At 49.8% G+C, this 21,382-nt stretch overlaps 2 protein-coding genes across 3 annotated transcripts; both read left to right on the top strand.

Annotated features, from left to right (window-relative positions):
- Nucleotides 1–3,830: 3,830 nt before the first annotated feature.
- Nucleotides 3,831–9,095, top strand: LOC114883259 (pulmonary surfactant-associated protein A-like). 2 transcript variants are annotated; one of them, XM_029200875.1, is made up of 5 exons: nucleotides 3,831–3,849; nucleotides 6,823–7,024; nucleotides 7,278–7,396; nucleotides 8,167–8,244; nucleotides 8,719–9,095. In XM_029200875.1, exons 1-5 carry the CDS (start codon nucleotides 3,831–3,833, stop codon nucleotides 9,093–9,095), a joined length of 795 nt encoding a protein of 264 aa, XP_029056708.1. The 2 variants fall into 2 exon arrangements, with proteins under 2 accessions (XP_029056708.1, XP_029056710.1); XM_029200877.1 differs by lacking the exon at nucleotides 3,831–3,849 and having other exon boundaries at nucleotides 6,846–6,930; nucleotides 7,337–7,396.
- A 6,785-nt stretch (nucleotides 9,096–15,880) lies between these two features.
- LOC114908901 (mannose-binding protein A-like) lies at nucleotides 15,881–20,419 on the top strand. The gene is made up of 5 exons (XM_029245644.1): nucleotides 15,881–16,031; nucleotides 17,652–17,844; nucleotides 18,266–18,382; nucleotides 19,246–19,320; nucleotides 19,963–20,419. The coding sequence occupies exons 2-5, from the start codon at nucleotides 17,661–17,663 to the stop codon at nucleotides 20,334–20,336; spliced, it is 750 nt and encodes a 249-aa protein (XP_029101477.1). The 5' UTR covers nucleotides 15,881–16,031; nucleotides 17,652–17,660; the 3' UTR covers nucleotides 20,337–20,419.
- Nucleotides 20,420–21,382: the final 963 nt, after the last annotated feature.

Genomic DNA, 21,382 nt, shown 5'->3' with positions numbered 1-21,382 from the left:
AGCTGACCCATACATTCCTCGTGGGATCGAGGCCAGACTCCCTCTTGTGAGTTCTATTGGGGATGATAAGCCTCAGAACTCAGGGACCACCATTCCTCTCTGTAGGTACGGAAGCCATTCACAGCCCCTGAGAGGTCAGAACCCTTTTCTCAACATTCCATCTCTCTGGAACAAAAAAGTCCAGTTGAGGCAAATGTTCCTGTGTCAGTCAGATCAGATTTCTCAGGGCTTTGGTGTGCCTGTGCCCCTTCTCATCCCAGAGAGTACCCCCTTCTTTCTCCTTTGTTAGGGGTGTACTGTTCTGGGGGTGGGGAAGGATTATGCACATGAGAGATTGACCCTCAGGTTCTTCAGGAAACCAGGCGGGACACAGATGCCGTCCAACATTTGTGTCTGCTCTCAAGTGGAACTTAGAAGGGAATGGGAATTCCCGATCAAGGACACTGAAGCCCCGGGCCCAGGAGCCATCCCCCACCCTGCAGCGAGCCAGGCCTCAGGGGCACAGCTGGGAACCGCGGGCTTCCTGAGTGAGGATTCTCCCCAGGGTCATAAGAGTCTGAGGCACAGGTGGCAGCATTTGTGGCGCTGTGTCCTACCACTCCCTGGCCTTTCGTGACATGTACCAGCCTGGGTCTCCTTCCCCCCGTGGGCCCCTCTATTCCTCTCATGTGTCTCTCCCAATCTGGCTAACTCTCCTTGGTTCTCTGGGGTGGACCTCAAGCCGTGTGCAACCGCTCTCTGCTGGTCTCTCAGTTCCCTCTGCATTCGCAGGGTGTGCTTGCGTCCTTGTGGGTCTCTGTGATTAGTCACCTGCTCCCTTCCCTGGTTCATGTTTATCCGAGACACTCATCCTCAGGTTACCCTTCCACACTTCACAGGCAGAGGCTCTTTCTCCTCCAGCTTCAGTATCCCTGTTGCTCCTCGGACCAGGCTGGATGCTGGGTCAGGATCTCATGCAGATTCCGTGTTTGTCCTATGGATGTCTGCAGGGCTGTGTACACACAAGCCACGGCAGTGGGCACAGCCCCAGGACAGTACCGCTGGGTTGCTGGGACAAGGCTTTGTGGTGGAAGCAGATGTGGCTGGTGGCCAGTGGCCCTGCAGTGGTCACCTGCCATAGTTGCACTCCTGAAGGCCCTGCCTCTCTGAATGTCCCTGCAGGCCTGGCTCCTGACCTGGGGCAGTGTGGGGTCCATGGCCCAGCATGTGCCCTCTGGTCTTGAGTTGGGGCACAGCCGTGTAGCTTAGGAGAGTCCCAGCTCTGGCACATGGTGGGGCTGTGCTCGCTTTGCAGAGGGCTGAGTTCCTCTGGCTCGGGTCATATATGAAGCACAGATTCAGTTTTTTATATTTATACTCACAGTCATAATTTTTATATTAACACCATCTCCCAGTAAACCAAGATGTGTTTGGTTGAAGCTGTTTTAAATACATGTTGACTGGAAGCTGGAGTCTTTATTTGTTCCTCGTCAGTTTCTCCTGGGTCAGTGAGTAACAACTCCAGCACCCACCCAACAGATCCTCTGCCTCAAGGGGCCTGGAAAGCAGCAACCACACACCAGGGGGTAGTTTCGGAAGAAGACCCTAGAGTTAGGAGTGATGCAGATGCCAGGGAAGCCCTGCCTGCCCCCGCAGAGGGCGGGCATTGGACGGGTGCCTGAGGAGCTGGTCCCTTCACCTCTACAGATGTGGGACACTCCAGCAAGGATCAGACTTTCCCCACACCAGTCACGCTGCCAGGAGCTCTACCTGAACTGTCATCTTTTATCATCTCTTCAGCCCAATGAGGTGGAGCAGCCTGTGGTCTGGCTGCCCTTCAGGATGCCCTGAGGGAGCAGGGTGGGCGGTGCTGAGACCTCCTTCTCAGCCCCATTCTTGAGCCACTTTTAAGCTGAAAGCTCCGGAGAATGCCCTGTCTTCTTGAACATTCAGGTCTTTTAGAAAATGAAACCCAGACCATAGCCAGTCTTAGGCCCACAACTTGGCCTGAGGGGACATCGCTCCGACATCCCAGATCACTGGGACAAGCGTTGCAGGCCTAAATGCCGAGAGGCTTTGGTCCCTTCTGAAATGTTTTCAAAAGTCTAGAATGAATGTGTTGAGGTATTGTTGCTGTAATCTGAGGTTAATTAAATATAGGAGGACTCACAGAAGGGCACTGCTCATGAGAGAGTAGAACACATCCAGGCTGTAGGACCAGGAAGAAGGAGCCTCTTTAGAGAGCTCTGTGGACGCTCCCACAGCTGACGCCATGGTGTTCCGGGGCCTGGCTCCTGGGTGAGCCAGGAGGGGGCCAAGGCTGTCACGGGAGGGTCACGTGGGTGTCAGGATGTGGGCTCAGGTGTCCTCTGAGGACAGTGGAGGCCCTGGATGAATGTAGTGAATGTGGGGGAGGAATGGGGAGATCCGTGATGGGAAGAGTCCCTTCAGTTCCAGTGAAAACACGAGGCTGGGATCAGACCAGAAGCTGGTTGTTCCGTGAAGCAGGGCGAAAAGAGTCCCATGTTGTCCTGAGCCTGGAATTCCTCCCAGGGGAACAGCTGTGACTACGTAGAGCACATGCTAATGTACCTGTTTGATTCTGAAGACCAGGGCCTCCTTGATCCTGTGATGCACTGGAGTTAAACTAAAGTGTTGTCCATGAAGAAGCTTGCAGGCCATTGAAAGTTCTCTCCTGTCACAGTGTAGGTGGCAGACGGTTTCTCTAGCTCCCTCAGGCTGCGATCCAGGTGCAGCCCATCCTGCATCTTTCCTGGGGAGAACCCCAGCCTGCTTGCTGCTAACCCCTCCCTGCCCCTGCCGTCTGCCTGTCCTGTCCCGTCCCACCGGCTGCTCTCAGCTTTGTCTCCACCAGGCAGCCTCATGTAAACATCCACCAGGGCCTGAGCCCTGGCTGGTGTCTCCTCTCTGGGCTTTGCACGTGTGGTTTGCAAGGCATCTGGGGCCCACTGCCCCAGAGAAAGGGACACTTAGACTCTGTGAGAAGCCTGTGCACTTGGTCAACATCCCTGCTTTGATGGACACTCATCCCCAGGAAGGCTGGTTGGGAGCTGCAGCCACACTTGGTCCCTTCCTTTGCTCTGTCCTGCTGTGTCTTACCTTGCTGTCCTCCCTCCCAATGTAGCCATGGAAACTCCTCGGGAGAGTCATTCTAGTCCGGGTGGAGGCAGGGATAAAGCAAATCCTGGGCTTTCTCACCCCCGGCTCCTGGATGTTCCCTGCTGCTTCAGGAGAGCTGGGGTTTGTTTTAAATACCAGCCCCATTTGTAACCCATACACTCCACACTTCAGCCCCTGCTCAATAGCCACACAGAGGTCAGGAAGACTTTTCATCTGTATCTGAGCCAAAAATCAGCAACTTTGACAATGTGGGCCCAGACTAAACCCATAAGATGACAGCAAGCCAAAGGAGGTCTCTCCTGCCTCACCCAGAGCCTCTGCTTGATGGTACCTGCAGGTAGGTTTGCCAGATAAAATATAAGATGCCCAACGACACCTGAACTTCAGATAAACAATGAATAATTTTTTAGTATAAGTACGTCCCAAATGTTGCATACTTACAGTAAAAAATTATTTGTTCCCTTGTGCACTGCTGGTGGGATTATAAACTGGTAAATGGGTCTAGCCACTATGGGTAACAGTATGGAGGTCCCTCAAAAATTTAAAAACAGAACTACTATATGATCCAGCCGTCCCAGTTTTGGGTATATATCCAAAGGAAATGAAAGCAGGTTTTCAAGGAGATATCTTCACTCCCATGTTTATTGCAGCATTATTCACAAGGATGGAAACAACCTAAGTGTCCATTGATACATGAATGGATAAAGAAGATGTGGTGTATACGTAGTGGTATATACATACAACGGAATATTATTCACCCACGAAGAAAGGAAATCCTGTCACTTGCAGCAACGTGGGTAGTCCTTGAGGACATTATGCTAAGTGAGATAAGTCAGACAGAGAAAGACAAATATTGTATGACATCCACCCTTTTCTGTGTGTGGCAGAAAAGGCAGTCAGAACACTCCAGACAAGAGAAGAATCATGCTCAGAGGAAGAGCGACATGGAAAGCACCCCTCAGTTCCGTGAACTTGGAGCATCCTCTTAGAAGCTGGAGAAGGAGAGTGGTGGAACACAGGATGAAGAAGGAGGTAAGGCCAGGTAAATAATTAATTAGTCATTTTATTAGAATTTTTATGACATACTTTAATATATTGGCATTAAGCCACGTGAGTGACTTAAGTTAGACAGGTGACTTAAAAGATTAAATAAAATACCCCGTGATACTCTTTCATGTTTTTAAATAAAAATAATATCTGAACCAGTGTTCATTTCTTGATTTTGATGGTTATATTGGAAAACATCTTCATATGAAATATAAACTAATATACTAGGGTGATGAAGTATCATGTTTGCAACCTACTCTCATAGGTTCAGAAAAAACTTTGTAGTGCACTTGCATCTTTCTTGTAGGTTTGTTATTACTTCAAAATAATAATTTAAAAGAACCCCAGAAAACCATGGCTCAGGAAGTTATATAACCTGACCTAGGCCACAGGGATAACAAGTGGCAGCTCCAAAGTGCAACTCAGGTGTGTCTGACTCCTTAGTTCACACCCTTCCCCGCCAGCCATGGCCCGGACCTCCAGGCTGCCTCCCCCCAGACCCTTTAAAATCTGCCCAAGAGGACCCCTGCTCCCATTCCTTCACCTGCAGAACCGCATTCCCTCCAGGCCGAGTTGTGGTCCTTAAGCTGGAGCTGCTCTCCAGTTGCCCCAACCCTGCGCTGGCCCTGGCTCCCCATCCTGTGCCTGACAGAGTCGCAGGGCACGTGACAGGCGGCAGCAGGGCAGCTGAAAGCACTCAGGGCTCCAGCGAGGCTCTGACGGGCTCCCTGCTCCTGGGAAAGGGATTCCATTAGCTGAGCTCCCACTCTCCCTGAGGATCTCAAGATTTTTCAGACCACTCACAGGTAAGCGTGGCGACGTCTTCCTGTCTCTGTTCCCCATCGTTACCATCCCTACGTTAGAGATTCCGTCCTCATCAAGTGGCTCGAAGAGGGAATCTTATCAATTAAGGCTTCACGTGTCATTCCACTACTTAAAGAAATCACCACTGCAGGTCATCAGACATCACCAAGGCCAAGACAGAAACTGCTATCCCCCTGTGACCTTCCAGCCCCCGCCCTGCTTCCCCACCTCTGAGCCTGCCGGGGCGGAAGGATGGGGAACCCGCCAAGGGTTCACCTGTACCTGTGAACTATGCTCCATCAACTCAGCTGCAGGCCCCATAAGCAAGAGCTGGGGCCACGCCCCATGACAGACAGCTTGTTCCAGCTCACCCTGACCACCCTTTGGCTTCAGACGTGACCTCTGCACACTCTGGAGCCCTATGGACACTTCCAAGAGCCAAAGAGGCTCTGGAGCTGGAATGGCCCCAGGAGGAAGCCCTGTATATGTCACTGACCTGCCTCTTTGCTCCCCTGGGAAAAGAGTCCAGCCCTGGTATGTTCTCTCCAGCTGGTGGGCTTTTGGGGGATCGTGATTCTGGGGCTGTGAACGTGTCACTAGCCAGGACCGGGAGGCCAAGGCCCAGGAGGGAGAGGGCTCCCTTTGCCACGTGCCTCCATCGGTTCCCGTATAAGTGCTCTCGCTCTTCACTGCTTTGGGGAAACTGGGTGGAGGGAGAGTGGGTGGCCTCCGGTCCATGGGAATTTTCCCTTCTTACCGATCTGGAGTTTCTCTTTAGTGGGTTTCCTAAGTGGCCCTCCAGCTTGAGTGCCCTGTGGGGAAATGTACTGGGTAAACAAGATGGCAGCTTCCTGCCTGGCTGTCCTGGAGTAGAGGCCCTTGTGGCAGGCCCCTCTCTGGGGTGGAGAGGAAGCCTGGTAGCCTACATCATTATAAATGTTGCTGTCCACCTCGCCACCTGGAGGCAGATCTGGAGGCAGAGAGCCACATAGGCTCTGTTCGTGTGGGTGAGTTTAGCCCCATCCCCTGGGTCTTTCCCAGGGTTGCAGCAGCATGAAGCAGCCCAGCAGCCACAGGCTTCACTGTGGGTCAGGCAGGGAAGGAGGGGCCCTCCCTGGGTACCACTGGGACTTGTTCCACAGAACCCTAACTATGGGTACAGGAAGATGGGCTTGCGAATATCCTCATACTTCACTGTGCGCCTGGGCCGGGCCCATTGGCCCCAGGGATTCAGCAGGGCCTGCAGGGTGGAGGCAGGGGGAGAAACAGCCTGCCAAAGAGAAAGCATCCCGAGAAAGCAGGGAGGAGGGGACTCCCTATCACTGACCACCGTGGGGTGGCCAAGACCTGGGCCCTGGTCATCTCTGCTCATCCTCAGGATCATGATCCCTTAGAACTCAAAAGGAGGGTAGCTGAGAGGATGAGGGACAGATGGAGCTAGTGGATGTTGACCACATCCTTCCCCCCAACAGCCTGGGAGGGACAGGCCAGGATTGCCTCCAGGACAGAAGTTTCAGCTGAAGCCAAGAGAGGTGAAGTGAGTTCCCCATGGCCACACAGCGAGGAACAGAGACTCCATTAGAACCCAGGTCCTCTGACTCTCCAGAGCTCTTTACAACTCCTCACCTGCCCAGGTACCACTCCACCTCCAGCCAGAGGGATGGGGCATGAGACCATGCTAGGTACCAGATGATGCTGGGAGTTTCCAAGGATAGTATGGGTCTTTCCAGAGCTCCTGTCTGTACCTGCCCTGGCCCTCAGGCGCCATCATGTGCCTGAATCTTGACAAAGCACGGCAAGGGGAGACCTTGGCAAATGCTTCGGGTGGGCCACAGCCTTTCCCTTCTACAGAAGGAGCCGCTGGAGCAGGCACCATGCTGCTGTGCTCTTTGACCCTCACCCTCATCTGGATGGTGGTTTCTGGCCTTGAGTGCGACATGAAGGAAGTTTGTCTAGGAAGCCGTGGCGTCCCTGGTACTCCTGGATCCCATGGCCTGCCAGGAAGAGATGGGAGAGATGGCATCAAAGGAGACCCTGGACCTCCAGGTACTGAGTGGGAGCTGAGGGACAGTGACCTGTTTTCAGGGGGACTTGCTGTCCAGGGTTCTGGGCTGGGTTCAAGGGTCAGCTGGATGGTGGGAGTTTCCGGGGACCCTTAGACTGGAGCAGCCCTGGAGGGTCTACACTCAAGGTGCCCGTGGAGTGACAGGTGAGTCAGCCTGGCTGATAATGGAGGTCCAGTCCCATCAGCCCCAACCCACTGTGGATGATAGATAGCATACATCCTTGTCCCCCTCTCTCTGCAGGCCCCATGGGCCCCCCGGAGGAATGCCAGGCCCCCCTGGGCGTGATGGGATGATTGGAGCCCCTGGCTTCACTGGAGAGCGTGGAGAAAAGGGAGAGCCTGGTGAGAGGGGTCCTCCAGGTGAGCAGGATGTGGCCAGTGGACAGAAGCAACTGGACACCGTGCCCATGTGGTCAGTTACTTGAGGGATGAAGGGGAGCAGACAAAACCACGGAAGTCCCCAAAGGGTATATGTTTCAGCCTAGATAAGAGAATATGAGGTTGAGAAATCAGAGGGGTCTGGGTCGTGGGCCACAGCGCAGGGACTGGTGGGTATTGGAAGTGTTCCACGCATCACAGCAGCTGATGGGGAGACATAGGGCGTCAGGTGTGGGGAATGGGGCAGCACTGCGAGGAGGGGAGGCACTTCCTAGTGCTGAGGCGTAGGGGAATTCTGAGGGCGCAGGGGGTTATGTGGACCAAGGACCAGACATGATATCACTGGGAACCCCGCATGTCCAGGGCACCTCTGGAGCTCTGAGCAGTAATCAAGGTCCATCAGGAGAGTCAGAGAGAACCACATTTGCTCTTGTGGTTGGAAGGTGGGGAAGGGAGCCCTGCCCAGAAACTAGAAAACCCTACGGAAGTGGACAGACAGAGCCATGAGAGGATGTGGCAGGAAAGAAGAGCAGAGAGGGGGCTGAGCAAGTGCGAGGCTGCATTAAAGGACAAGTGTGTAGGGAGTAGGAAACACGCTCCAACCTCGGGGACCCTTATGACCTGGGGCCTGGGCAGCGGCTCTAGACAAGTGAAGGGCAGAATGGCAGGCTTGCAGCTGGCCTCGCACCTGCTTGGCACAAGTGAGGGTTTTTGTTGGCCTGCCCCTCTTCTTGTTGGGGATCTCTCTACAGGGCTTCCAGCTTATCTAGACGAGGAGCTCCAGAGCACACTCCTTGAGATCAGCCATCAGATCCTGAAGACGATGCGCGGTAAGGGGATCCCTTGGGGCCTTAGAGGGTAGGGGGTTCCCATAAGTTCTCCTCGTCCTCAGCATCAGACTCCAGAATCTAGAGACTTGACAAACAAGTGTGGACATGGAGGTCCTTGTTCAGATGTTCTTGAACGGCTCAGAGGAGACCGAGGTAGATATGGATTATCTCCCTATGTCCTGGGGAAGCAATGTTCCTGGCTATACTGCTTTCTATTGAATCCCAGGAAATTGCACAGTTTCAGGCACATAATAGACGGTCAATAAGTAATTGTTAAATGGGTGAATGGATAATTAAATGATGGGAGCATGGAGGGGAATCCAGAAAGACTAGGATTGGAAGAGGGAGGGAAGAAGGAGAGAGAGGAAGAGGTGAAGAGATTGCCAAGCGCATAAAGGCAGAGAGCATAAAGGGAAGGAAAAGGACTTGGAAACAAAGAGGCCTGTGGCCTGACCCGGATTCCTCTGCGGTCAGTCCTCAGTCTGCAGGGGTCCATGCTGGCAGCGGGAGAGAAGGTCTTCTCCACCAATGGGCAGTCGGTCAATTTTGATGCCATTAGAGAGTTGTGTGCCAGAGCAGGTGGACGCATTGCTGCCCCAAGGAGTCTAGAGGGGAATGAGGCCATTGCAAGCATCGTGAAAAAGCACAGTACTTATGCTTACCTGGGCCTGGCTGAGGGTCCCACTGCTGGAGACTTCCACTACCTGGATGGAACCCCTGCCAGTTACACCAACAGGTACCCAGGGGAGCCCGGGGGGCGGGGCAAAGAGAAGTGTGTGGAGATGTACACAGATGGCCAGTGGAATGACAAGAACTGCCTGCAGTCCCGACTGGCCATCTGTGAGTTTTGAGCAGGCACCAAGGCCACAGGATGGAGAGGGTCCTGCCTTGCCTTTCAGCCCACGTCCTGGGGAATCCACCTGGTCTATGAGGTGCTGTAACACCTTTGTAGCTATAAGAGTCGGAGGTATCTTAGCCACGGCACTCCCCGGTGGGCCCTGACTCCTCGCCCTTGATTACTAATCAGTGTGACTCCCCCCCCCCCCGGAGCCCCTCTCAGCTTTGCACTCTAGACAGCCACTCTAACTCTGCCCTTTGGCAAGAGAGGGAGGCTTCTTTCTTCCTCTTCTTGTCCAACTCCTTCATTTATAGATGGCAACAGTGAAGTCCTGGGATGGAGGTTCCCTCCAAAAGCACGCACAGGGTGCCTGCTTCCTGGCCCCTCTACTCTTTCTTTGCAGCCCACTGCCCGCCCAGCCTTATCAAGATTTAGCAGTGCTGCGCAAGCGTAATGATAGATGGGTGGACTTCTGGGAAATTCCAAATGTGTGGAGCTAAGGATACATTCGGGATTATCTGGCAGCCTGAGGTCTGTGGGGCACATCTGCTCAGGCTCTCCATGAGGTCAGAGGGCCGGGTGGTGCCCCAGCATGGTGGAGGCCAACCCACCCCTAGTGATTGGCATGTATTATCCACTCCCTTGACTCTTGGGGTACCAACTCAACTCCCTGACCTAAAAGCAGCCAGCCTATGCCTCTAGGGAAGATCTCACCCCCACCTCAGACATTACCCAAGTAACTTCCTGCTGAGGAACACATCCCCACCACTTCAGACCTCAGTGAGGTGTTTATTGAGCATATACTATATACCAAGCACCTTGACAAGCACTTCTAAAACATCTTATAAACTATGATTTAATCTTCACACAGTGCCATGGAATGAGCATTATTTTCCCCATTTTTTATACAAGAACACTGAAACTTAAGTTAAATGTTTTGAGTTTTGTTACACGGAGCAAGTGACAGAGGCTGTTTTCAAACCCATCTACCTGAACCTGAAGCTTATGCTCATCACCACCCCATCCTCTCACTGAACAGAGATGATTCAAGTGCAATAAATCATGAATATGTTAACATGAGTTTCCATTGCTTTGGTTTCAAGAAATATTTCTGTGATTTTAGAAATCAAGTTAACTCTGGCTCTGAGGCCCCACTTATCTGAAAAGTGGAAAGTTCAATCTCAGGTTAAGCTTTCTTTGTTGGGTGGAAGGGGCAACCTGCTCCCATCCTCAGGTTGTATGGGCAGATGGGGAGTTACAGAAACGTCTGGAGGAGCAGATGGGCATTAGTGTTGATGGCGGGCATCAAGATAGCTCCTGATCTAAGTCTACATGTTCCATTTGAGGGTGGTGATATCATGCCTTCCGTTCCCCGCTCAGCCCCCTGGATGTTTGCCATAGCCCAACAGTGGTGGCATTCAGGGCTCTGTGAGCCACCTCAGTCTCAGGACTGCATGGAAAGGGACCATGGCCCCCATGTCCCAAGGCTGTGTGGGAATTGGATCATGTCTCTACTTGCTTGAGGAGGTGACCATATATATGTCCCATCTCCAGAAAGGTCCCCACTTCTCCCACCTTCACATAATGCCCTCCCTCACTGCATATACTTCTTTTTCGGGACAAGAGGAAGTTCTGGATCACAATCCACAAAACCAGATGGGAATGAGCAGAAATATTTCTCATTCTTTCATGAATGTCAATTTTTAATCTGGTCACCCTACCACATGAGCTTAGGGCCCAGCACACAAATTATTGAGCCTTCCCCAAAATTCAAAAAAGTACGGAGAAACACATTTCCCGTATTTTACAGAGGAACAGTCTAAGTCTCTGAAAATCGTTGTCTTCTCATTTCTTGTTAGGTTTATTTTTACTCCCTTTATGGTGTTATTTGCAATTGTTATTATATTATTTTTATCACATTTTAGATTAATTATTGCTGGTTTATAAGAAAACTACTGATTTATTTTTGGTTGATTGTATATCCAACCATTTTGGATTCTCACTTTCCCCCTAATATTTCTAATAATTGATTCTCACATTTTATAAATATATGCTTATATTTACAAATGACAGAAATTTTGCCTGTCCCTCATGATATTTATATTTCTTATATATCATTCTTATCTTTTTATAGGGGCCAGGAGACCCTATATATTGTTGAAGACACTCAGTGATAAATGTTATCTTTAGGGGCGCATTGAATGTACAATGAGAACATTTCCAGTATTTCAGCATGGAGTTGCTTGTTTTAGGTTTCTGATGCCTTTTATCACGGCAAAGTTCCCTCTTTTTCATAGTTTGCTGAGATTCATTTTCATCATGAATGTGTACTGAGCTTTATCGGATGATTTCTTTGGCATTTCCTTTAAGCTGTTAACATCAAAAGGGTGTCAAGTGTGAGCTGAGTCATTTCTTGTTCCTGGGTACTGGCATCTAGATCCCACAGGTGAGAGTAAAAGGGTCATCTTTTAATGAGTCCGGGGGGTTCCAGGGACCCCACCATGGAACCTGCAAGGTGAGGGCCATTCAACGTGAGTGGTTTAGTAATTCGCATTCTGTTGGTCAGCATAAGGAAGACTAAAGAGGCGAAAGCAAGCTGACCTTCCATGGGTGACATCTGTACTCTCACAATGGAATTTATCCCTTCCTCTCCTCTCCCTGTGGCATGGGGGAGGGGACTGTCCTATCCTCCTCCTAATCTTTGCAAATAGGGATGCCCGAATTACTTTGCCTTCCTTCCCTCATTAAGTCACCTAAGGCAGGAATCTCCTGTTCTAAAATTGCTGAAGAGCTGAACCAGCAGAGGGCCTGATCTTGCTGAGGCATGGGGAGATGAAGAAGGGGGAGAATAGAACTGTTAGCAGGTGTGTTCTGGGGCAATGTGGATTTCCACCACTTGGATGGAATTTCCCAGGGGCTGCCAATGTCGATGTCATGGAAGCTAGCCAGAGTTTAAGCCCCACTCATGAGCAGATTGCTTCTTGGAACACAGGGACTTGAAGAGCAAGAGACTATGAAGTGAAATGTTCACTGATGTCATGTTGAGGGTAGGGAGCAGGCAGCTGGAGGCTTTTACAGAGCCCCTTATCTGAAGGACCAGCTCCTGGGAGGAGCTGTCATTTATAATCAGTCATACCGAGGGACCCGACAACCAGTTAGGATGGGCTGAGAAGCAGCAGTGTTCCCACTGATATATGGTGCCTCCTGTGAGCAGGTACTGCCACCCTGGGCACCATCACTCTCTCTACCAACCACACATGCAAAAAAAAAAAATAAGAGAGGAGGCACTGTCCACCCTTCACTTCAAGAAGCCACTACTCTATGGCCAGGGTGGTGATGAATCAGAGATAAAACAGATTTTAGTGACAAAACTAAGGGACAATAATCATTTGGACTATATTTTAACTCAACCCTAGAAAGTTTGTATTCCAAGGGAAGAATAGGTATGAAGAATTTTGAGAGCATGTATTAGTTTCGAGAAAAGGGTGAGCTTCAAGCCTCAAGATTGTACATATCTGCATTAAGATTCTTAAACTTGTTATATACTAAATTAGTGAGTTAACTGGACTGTGTTTTGATGTTGAACCATCTTTGCATTCCTGGGATACCCTACTTGGTCTAATGGCTGATACTCTCATCACACTTACCACGTGCCAGGTATTATACTTCCATTAACTCATATAATCCTCATTAACCCTCTTATGTAGACGTTATTATTATGCCCAATTTACAGATAAGAATATTGAGGCACGTAGCGATTAAAGTGATTTTCCAAAGATCGTGCAGCCAGTTCATGGCAGAAGTGGGCTATGAATACAGGAAGTCAGATTCCAGGGACTGTGCTATTAACCATGGATGCATGGCTGGACTTTAATAGCTCTTTTTTTACTTCAAGCTTTCAGGGGAGTTCCTGTTCGCTCCACATCATTTCATTATTCTGATATTAGTGGCTACTGGGGACATATTCTTCCCACATTTAAAGCTGCTGCTCCCGTAGTGTCCGCTCACGGTCACATGGCCAAGCCAAATATCAAAGGGGTTGGGGTGTTTACTCCACATACTCCAGTGGGAGGCATTGCAAAGTACCATGGCAAAGGGCATGGATATATATTTCTACGAAAAGAAAATGTGGAAATCAGGAGAGTAATTCAAACCACCAGGGTTATGTTTGCCAAATGTGTTTATTTTTGCAAAGAACGAGCGTTTCTGAAATTTTATTAATAGCTCTATAGTTATTTCCTTATTCTAGTTTGAGTTTCACTGTTTAATTTTTATTTATTCCTTATTTATTTATTATTCCTTATTTATACTGTCTTTTTTAAAATTAAATTTATTTATTTATTTTTGGCTGTGTTTGGTCTTCGTTGCTTTGAGCGGGCTTTCTCTAGTTGCAGCGAGTGGGGGCTACTCTTCCTTGTGGTGCGCAGGTTTCTCATTGTCGTGGCTTCTCTTGGTGCAGAGCACAGGCTCTAGGCACGCGGGATTCAGTAGCTGTGGTGCGCGGGCTTCAGTACTTGTGGCTCATGGGCTCTACAGCGCAGGTAGTTGTGGTGCACGGGCTTAGTTGTTCTGCTGCATGTGGGATCTTCCTGGGCCAGGGATCGAACCCCCGTCCCCTGCATTGGCAGGCAGATTCTTAACCACTGAGCCACCAGGGAAGCCCTATACTGTCTTTTTAAAAGTATCAATTTATCTGTTGTCTAGAGTTGACAGCATTCCGAGGCCTAGTTTTGAGTCTTGTGTCAGTCAGATTTCACGCTACTTATTTTTTACTGTGTTCAGTAGTTTTCTTAAGGTGAATTCAAATTTACCTGATCTCCATCTGAGAAAATCCTGAGGTGCCTGGGTTAAGGGTAAGGTCCTCCATTGCTTTTACGTCCCCATGCTACACTAGATTGTGATGAGCTGGGACACTTGAAAAACAATTTTTCATCTTGGCATGAAGGGAAATTTTTCATAATAATAATAATAGCAAAATAATACTAATAAGCATAAATTCAAACCCCAGATCTATGACAGGACAGACTCAATGGATATGCATCCTCGAGGGGGGCCTTTTTCCCACCAGGGTCAAGTATTTCTTATTGTCCCTTTGCTCGCAGTGCATATCCCTCCCTCCTCCCGTTCTATCCTCTCCCCTCCTTCTAAAGCCATCTTTCCTCTAAGTCTGTAGGACATATAGGGTCCTGGTTGTATGTAAGTCTCTCAGCTTCAGATTTCCACCTTTCTGGGGGGTCTGCTCATTTGCCGTAGGGTTTGAGAGCTCTTTGTCCTCTGAGCCTATGCGCCCTTCGGAGTTGTGTCAATGGCATCAGGAAACACAGCCCCTGAGGGGGGTCTTCTTTACAATGGGCCCCTCTCAGTGCCTGGCAGCCTCCTTGATAAATCACAGGAACCTGGGAGGCTTGCTGAACAGGGCACAGTGACTTGAGTACACAAGGGCCGATGACTCCTGAGGGACCAAAGCACCAATCACAAGGCAGAGTCTACCCCTCCTCCACCACAGGGAAAAAGCAAACCTCTAGAGTTGTTTGGTGAGACTAAGTGTTTCAAAGAGTGGGTGTAAGTTTGGGGGAAGGCAGGAATCAAAAGTTATATCAGTGACTTGAAAAAGGCCACTTGATCAGGCTCTGGAGATAAGAACCAGACACTCCTGGAAACCCAGGCGTGGAGGAGCCGCAGACTGATCTGGTGTCTGCCCTGCTCAGGGTCTCTGCTTCCCTTCTTACTCTCTCAGTGGATCCTCCCCACGTGCCCAGCCCTGAGTTACACCCTGGAGACAAGGAGGGGAATCAAATGCAGCTCCTGCCCTAGAAAAGTATTAAAAGCACTGGGAGAGTGGGCACAGATGTTAGCTCTAGCTGGAGGCAAGTCAAGAGGGCCACTTTGAGGACACGATGCCAGAGGATTCCTTTGTTCCACAAACGTTTGAGCGTTGATTCCGTTTCCAGGCCCTCTTAGAGGTGGGGAAGCAAGATGCCTGTTTTCATGAAGTTCCTGTTCTAAAGGAGTGGGATGGTCAATAAATATGCAACCAAAGAGATAAGACAATTTTACATAGAGAAGAATTATAAGCAGATAACTAAAACAGAGAATTATAATTTTGTGATAGAATGGTTAGGGAAAGCCCTTTCTCCAGCAATAATATTTAAGATGAAATCTGAACGACAACAAGCAATTACGCAAAGATGGAGAGAAGTGTCCTAGGCTGGAAGAGCTAGTGCAAATGCCCATGTTCAGCCTTGAATTTGAGTTGTCTACAAACACTTCCTTTCCTTGTGCCTAGCGCGCTGCAACGCGCCCAGACAGGGCAGCTGACGAATGTTCTGAATGACAAGGGAGGAATGAGGTGACTCAGTGTTGTAGGTGTTTAACCCCTTCCCTCCTGCTCCTAGTAAATTAAATATGAATGGAAGGGGGAACTAGGCAGAACAACTGATACACAGGTGTACGCCTGTACATGTGTGTCTGCAGGGGCACGTGTTTGGTAGGATGTCTATGCACGTCCCTTCCAGAGACAAATATTTGGAAAGAACTGTCCTCTGGGATTCTGATCTATGATCTGAGAATCTGTGATTCTAGAGGATCAGATAGCAGAGCTATAGAGACAGATGCATGGGAGGGAGCAGTGGGAGGAGTCTGGGGTGTTGCAGTAGAGAGCTGCCCAGTGCTAAGCTGGAGACCCCACCAGCAGCCCTGGAGAGCTGCCCAGGATACAGCGGTTCTAAGGATGGTTGTTTATTAATCTGGGGTTGAAGGCCAGTCCAGCACTGTCCCTGGTCACCAGACTAATTGGGGCTGACATTGCTGAGGTATCTACCAGAGGCCTAGGCAGGAGGACCAGCTTCCCTGCCATAGCCTCTGTGCTCCGAGGAGGCCCCTAGTAAGTCATTTCTGAGGACAGAAGAGGAGGCCTCGGCCCAGAGTCTGGCCACTTGGCTTGATCCTGGTGAGTTCCAGGCAGGGGCTGTGGTGGGGTTGTCAGGCCCCCTGAGGGCCTCTGTCTCTCTGACCTGGGGCCTTGTGCCCTTCCTGGATCCAGGTTACCATCTGCAAACTCAAGGTGGTCTTTTCAGCCAAACAGAAGAATGGAAGTGGGGCGTGTATGCCAGCAACATGTTTAGCTCTGGCTTTGGCCTCCCACATAATCAGGGGAGCTTAAGAGAGAGGGAAGGTGGGGAAGATTTGATCAAGAAAATTCCCTTCCGGGACTTCCCTGGCAGTCCAGTGGTTAAGAATCCGTGCTTCCACGGCAGAGGGCACGGGTTCCATCCCTGGTCAGAGAACTGGGATCCCACATGCCACACAGTGCAGCCAAAACAAAACAAACAAACAAAAAACAACAAAAAGGAGAGAGAACATAAATAAATTTAAAAATTAAAAATCCTAAAAAAAAAAAAGAAAGAAGGGAAGAAAGAAAATTCCCTCCCAACTTCCTACTTCTCACTGAGTCCTGGAGGGAAGGAAGGGTTAAGGGAGCTGACAGGCCAGGGTGGCCAAGGACAGATGCAGTAGTTATGCAGCAAAGGCAGGGACGTTGGAATTAGAGGTCAGAGAGGAGCAGGGGGATAGGCCCATGGGGGCTGGTCTGTGAGGCTTCCTGGAAGGGGACCAGCTCAAGCAAAGGCTGGATGGGAATCTGATGGCTGGATGGGGGCACAGAGCCGGAGAAGCGTCTCAGAAGCATGCAGAGGATCCTGCCAGGAGGAGTATGAGCTGACCCTGCTGGGCCCAGGGTGAACAGAAATTTTAGGAGCCTGGGTTCTGGCTGGAAAAATGGCCTCTCAGTGGAAAATCTCAAACCAAGGGAAGGGAGGTAAATCTAAGTGGCAACTGGCCAGGATCAATGACCAAAGAATGTTCCATTCTCAGGGTCAGAATAAGTTTCCGTACCTCAGGGTACTCTGGGTCCCGAGTCCCAGCAAGTGCCTGTCACAAAGTAGAGACTTTATTAAACAGGATGATTGACAGGTTGTTGGGGAAACAGCTGTGATTCTGGGGGTGGTTGGGGCCCTGTGGTGTAAAACAGATTTTTATGTGACATGAGACAACGGATGTTGTAAAACAGGTCCCGCCAAGCAATGGGTCACATGCTATAGTTTGAGTCTACCTCTAGCGTCCATAGGAAGGAGAAGAAGAGGGAAATTTGGGCTACTTAGGCTCTCAAGAAAGGGAGTTGAGAAGAGAGCAGCCAAAGGTCATGCAAGAAATGAGCTCTCTTGGCTGGGCCATCGGGAACGGGGCTTGTGTGTCATTTGTAGACCCTGTGGGCTTTCGTGCTTAGGGCTGCCTAAGCAACTAAGCCTTGGGCCCGCAGGGCATGAGCCCCAGGGAAAGTGGGCCCCTGTGACATTACTCTTGCATCTATATTTGTTTTAGCACTCATCTAACTCTAACACATTTTGCTTGTGCTAGTAGTAGTTTTCCTAGTAGCCTGGGAGTAACTCAGGGCCAAGAGTTGTGATATCCCCCTCTGTGTCAGCTGCCCTGAGCACAGGGTCCAACACATCAGAGATGGTAGCAAATCAAATGAGATGGAATTATTTTCTTTGACTTTCTCCACTCTAAGGTAAGGACCATGTTCCTGTTTTTGTCACTTCCTGGCCTCCTTCTGTGTGTGGTGACAGCATCCTGCTCAGAAACAAAAGCCTGTGAGGATGCCCAGAAGACCTGTTCAGTGGTGACCTGTGGCATCCCGGTCACCAACGGCACCCCAGGCAGAGATGGGCGAGATGGACCCAAGGGAGAAAAGGGAGAACCAGGTATAGGACAGGCCGCTCTGACTTCTTAAATCTTTTACCCCAACGGGAGAGTGTTCTCTATAAGGGATCTAGCACAGAGACATGAGGAGGCTCACCTTTCATTATGGTAGGTGATGATTCACTCAGAAAAATTCCTGTAAAAGGGCATTCTCTCCAAAATAAAGATGCTTCTCTGACTCTCCAGGATCCCTCATTGCCACCCAGGAATTGGTGATGTGTGGTTGTCCTTAGAGAAGGGGTGTCTTTTCTGCTCAGGGAGCTGGCCCTTAGGACAGGCCATCCCCTGAGACGCAGGAGGATCTTTCTTCTTTGGATCACTACTAGCTGAGTGGTGGTTTCTTGGGGTCAATCAAATCTTGAGCTTTTGGAGAAAGAGAATGAGCGACAGACACTGGGTCACATTTCCTTCCTCTTCCAACAGGGCCAGGGCTCAGAGGCTTGCAGGGCCCTCCAGGGAAAATGGGGCCTCAAGGAAATATAGGGAATCCTGGGCTTCCAGGACAAAAGGGCCACAAAGGAGATCGTGGAGACAGTTCGGGTAAGGAGCTCACCCCAGCAAGTGATGTGGGCTGAGGGGACCCAGGACCTGGGAACTCCAGGGCCAGGTGGGAGGTGCCCCGTCTCCTGCTGCCCCACTGGAAGATGCTCAGCTCTGCTTCCTGACCCAGCGCCCTCATTCCTCTCAGTTCCTTGGGGCCCAAGGGGATTCCCACTGGTGCCCGGGTATAGACTTCCGAACCCTGCCTGCCTCACCCTCAGCACATCTCTGTAGGACATGTGCCCTGGCCCTTCTTCAGCTGCAACAGTCCAGCATGTGGTTCCAGGCTGCAAGGGAGGACACTGGTCCTCTCTGCTGTTGGATTATGTCTGTTGTCACAAGAGTGGCATGAAAAGGGTTGGCCTCATAGGACCCCTGGATAATGGGGGACATCACAGCAACTTAGTTCAGAGTAAAATAAATTCGGTAACAACAAAACCAAAAGGATGACCTCTTACTTATGTTTGTCCACTGGCCTATCAGAATAATAAACGTATTAAACAGTTTGCCCAGAATAGGAAATGAAAATATGATTAAGAAAAATTTTCAAAAAGGAGAAAAATTAGCTGGGCCTTTCCTTATAAATAATTATAATATTGCAATATTTAAGCAGTATATGAAGAAAAGGATCCAGAGCTATAGTTTATGGTATTATTATTTCCAGAGTTATGGTTTACAATAGTTACTAAGTATATCTGAGAAGGCAGGAATACAGTTTTTTTCCCTTTTGCTTCTTTTTGTTTTCTTATTTTTCTGGAATACGAATACTTTTCAGTAAGCTAATTTTTTTTTTTTTCAAAATACTCTGCTCTCCATTTGAGGGTCTTCTTCTAAATAAATATCCTCTCCCTATTGCTTTATAGTTGCCGAGGCTAAGCTGGCTGACTTAGAGGGACAGATAAGGAGCCTGAAATCACAACTGGATTACGTCAAAAAGTGTAAGCTTTTTTTCTGTCCCCAATGTGTTCTTGACTCTAACTTTTTTCTCCAGAGTGCTCTAGGTTTTGGGGGGACGGTGGAAAAGAACTTACACTTATGACAACTTATTATATACTAGGTTGGAATTTTCTCATAATTTGGTTTTATTCAATCGTCTTGCCATCCCTATTTGTGGGTATTACACCCATTTTATGTACAGGTGAGATAAAAATAGGTCCAGGAAGTATAGATAATTCATTCAACAGCATACAGTTAGGAAGTGGGAAGGAGGATGGCGTGGAGGTCTGCTGACTCTGGAATCTTTGCTCCTTCCTTAGCACCCACGGGCCTCAGATGGTGGTCCATGCCTCTTTCTCATCCTGGTGCCCATGTCTGGCAGTGGGGCTCAAGCATGTTTCCCTAGGTCCACCTGTACTGGGACAGTTTTTAACAGATATTTGTCCTAAGGATGGGATATGTCAGGAGAGCCCCGGCTTGCTGCCAGGGACTTGCCTTCCACCTTCTTAATAGGATCTCACCAGAGGTGGTAGAGAATGGGGCTCAACCCCAGACTCCTAAGTTCCCAGAGAAGGGCTTTTTCATCTGCTGTCCCAGGCTGGGCTTGAAGCCAAGTCAACCTCACCTACATTTTGTGATTTCAGTGCAAAGCTTCTCCTTGGGTAAAAAGTCTGGAAAGATGCTCTATGTGACCAATGGTGAAAAGATGCCTTTTTCCAAAGTGAAGGCTCTGTGTGCTGAGCTTGGGGCCACCGTGGCCACCCCCAAGAATGCTGAGGAGAACAAAGCCATCCAGGACATGGCCCCTGACATTGCTTTCCTGGGCATCACAGATGAGGTGACCGAAGGCCAGTTTATGTACGTAACAGGAGGGAGGATGGGCTACAGCAACTGGAAGAAGAATGAGCCTAACAACCAGGGCTCAGGGGAGGACTGTGTCCTCCTGCTAAGAGATGGGCTCTGGAATGACATCTCCTGCTCCTCCTCCTTCTTGGCCATCTGTGAATTCCCAGCCTGAAGAGGCAGGTTCCTCCGCCCCCTCCTTGGCTCCCTGCTGAGGTCCCTGCTGCTCTGAAAGAGAATTCAGTGCCAGTTTCCCCATGTCCAGTGTTGATTCATTCCTTCATGGGGATGGGAGAAAAGCAAGGGGACATATTTGACTGTGGGGGGATGAAGTGAAAAGAGACTGACAGTGGGGCATGAGGGTTTCTGGTCCAGTCCAGTCCATGGCAAAGGACACCTTCTGTCCTGCCAAAGAGCACAGCATTGGGTCAGAGTCAATCTCAGAAAAAGCACATTCAAACCCTCTCCTTTTTTAGTGAGGACACTGCAGCCCAGCAGATGGATCAATGGAGGTCCACATCTGTGTCCGAGCAGGCAGTGTCTCAGCTTCCAAGAGATCCAATTCCCACTTTTCCAAGTTGCCGTTACCTGGTGCCAGCGTCTCCTTCCCATGGCTAGCCCAGCCCTGTCTACGACATGAGTGTTGTTTTTTAGCTGTTCATGAGCTATACACTGAAACTGTGACACTTGGCAGTGTCCTTCACGGGTGACAGCGAATAGTCCTAGGAATCCCCTCACTTGCCCAAGTGGCTGTGGCCTCCCAATAGTCACTAGGGTGATCTTGAGAACAAAGGGCACCCTTCCCTTCCCGTATGCTTTTAGGAGACTCTTTCGATATTGTGGCCTATGCCAGTATCGCGGGAGGAGGCAAGTGGTCAGGCACGCTGGGTCCTTCCTTACAGGGCATCATTGGTCTTAATGCCTCCATGTTCAACATCCCCTTTCTTCTGTGACATCCTCATCCCATTATAGGTCAATGGGTCCATTATTTGTAGAGACAAGAGGGAAGATCTCCCTAAAGGTGCATTTCACACACTGGGGGGCAAATGATGCAGCACCATCCAGTCAGCAAATAAAACCTCCCCTCTGAGCAGAGTTCTGACACCATCTTGGCCCACAGTCAAGCTCATGACCATGGATGTTCTTGAGAAATCTCAGGGTGGACGGAGCTGGGATTCTATGGAGCCCAGGCAGCAAACTGTGGGAAGAGAGTGAATTCCG

This window comes from Monodon monoceros, unplaced genomic scaffold (genome assembly GCF_005190385.1).
Source record: "Monodon monoceros isolate NGI ecotype Baffin Bay Population unplaced genomic scaffold, NGI_Narwhal_1 Super_Scaffold_4, whole genome shotgun sequence".
In the NCBI taxonomy this organism is placed as follows: Eukaryota; Metazoa; Chordata; class Mammalia; order Artiodactyla; family Monodontidae; genus Monodon; species Monodon monoceros.
Note: the sequence above shows the minus strand (reverse complement) of the source record. Positions and strands in the feature narration are given on the sequence as shown.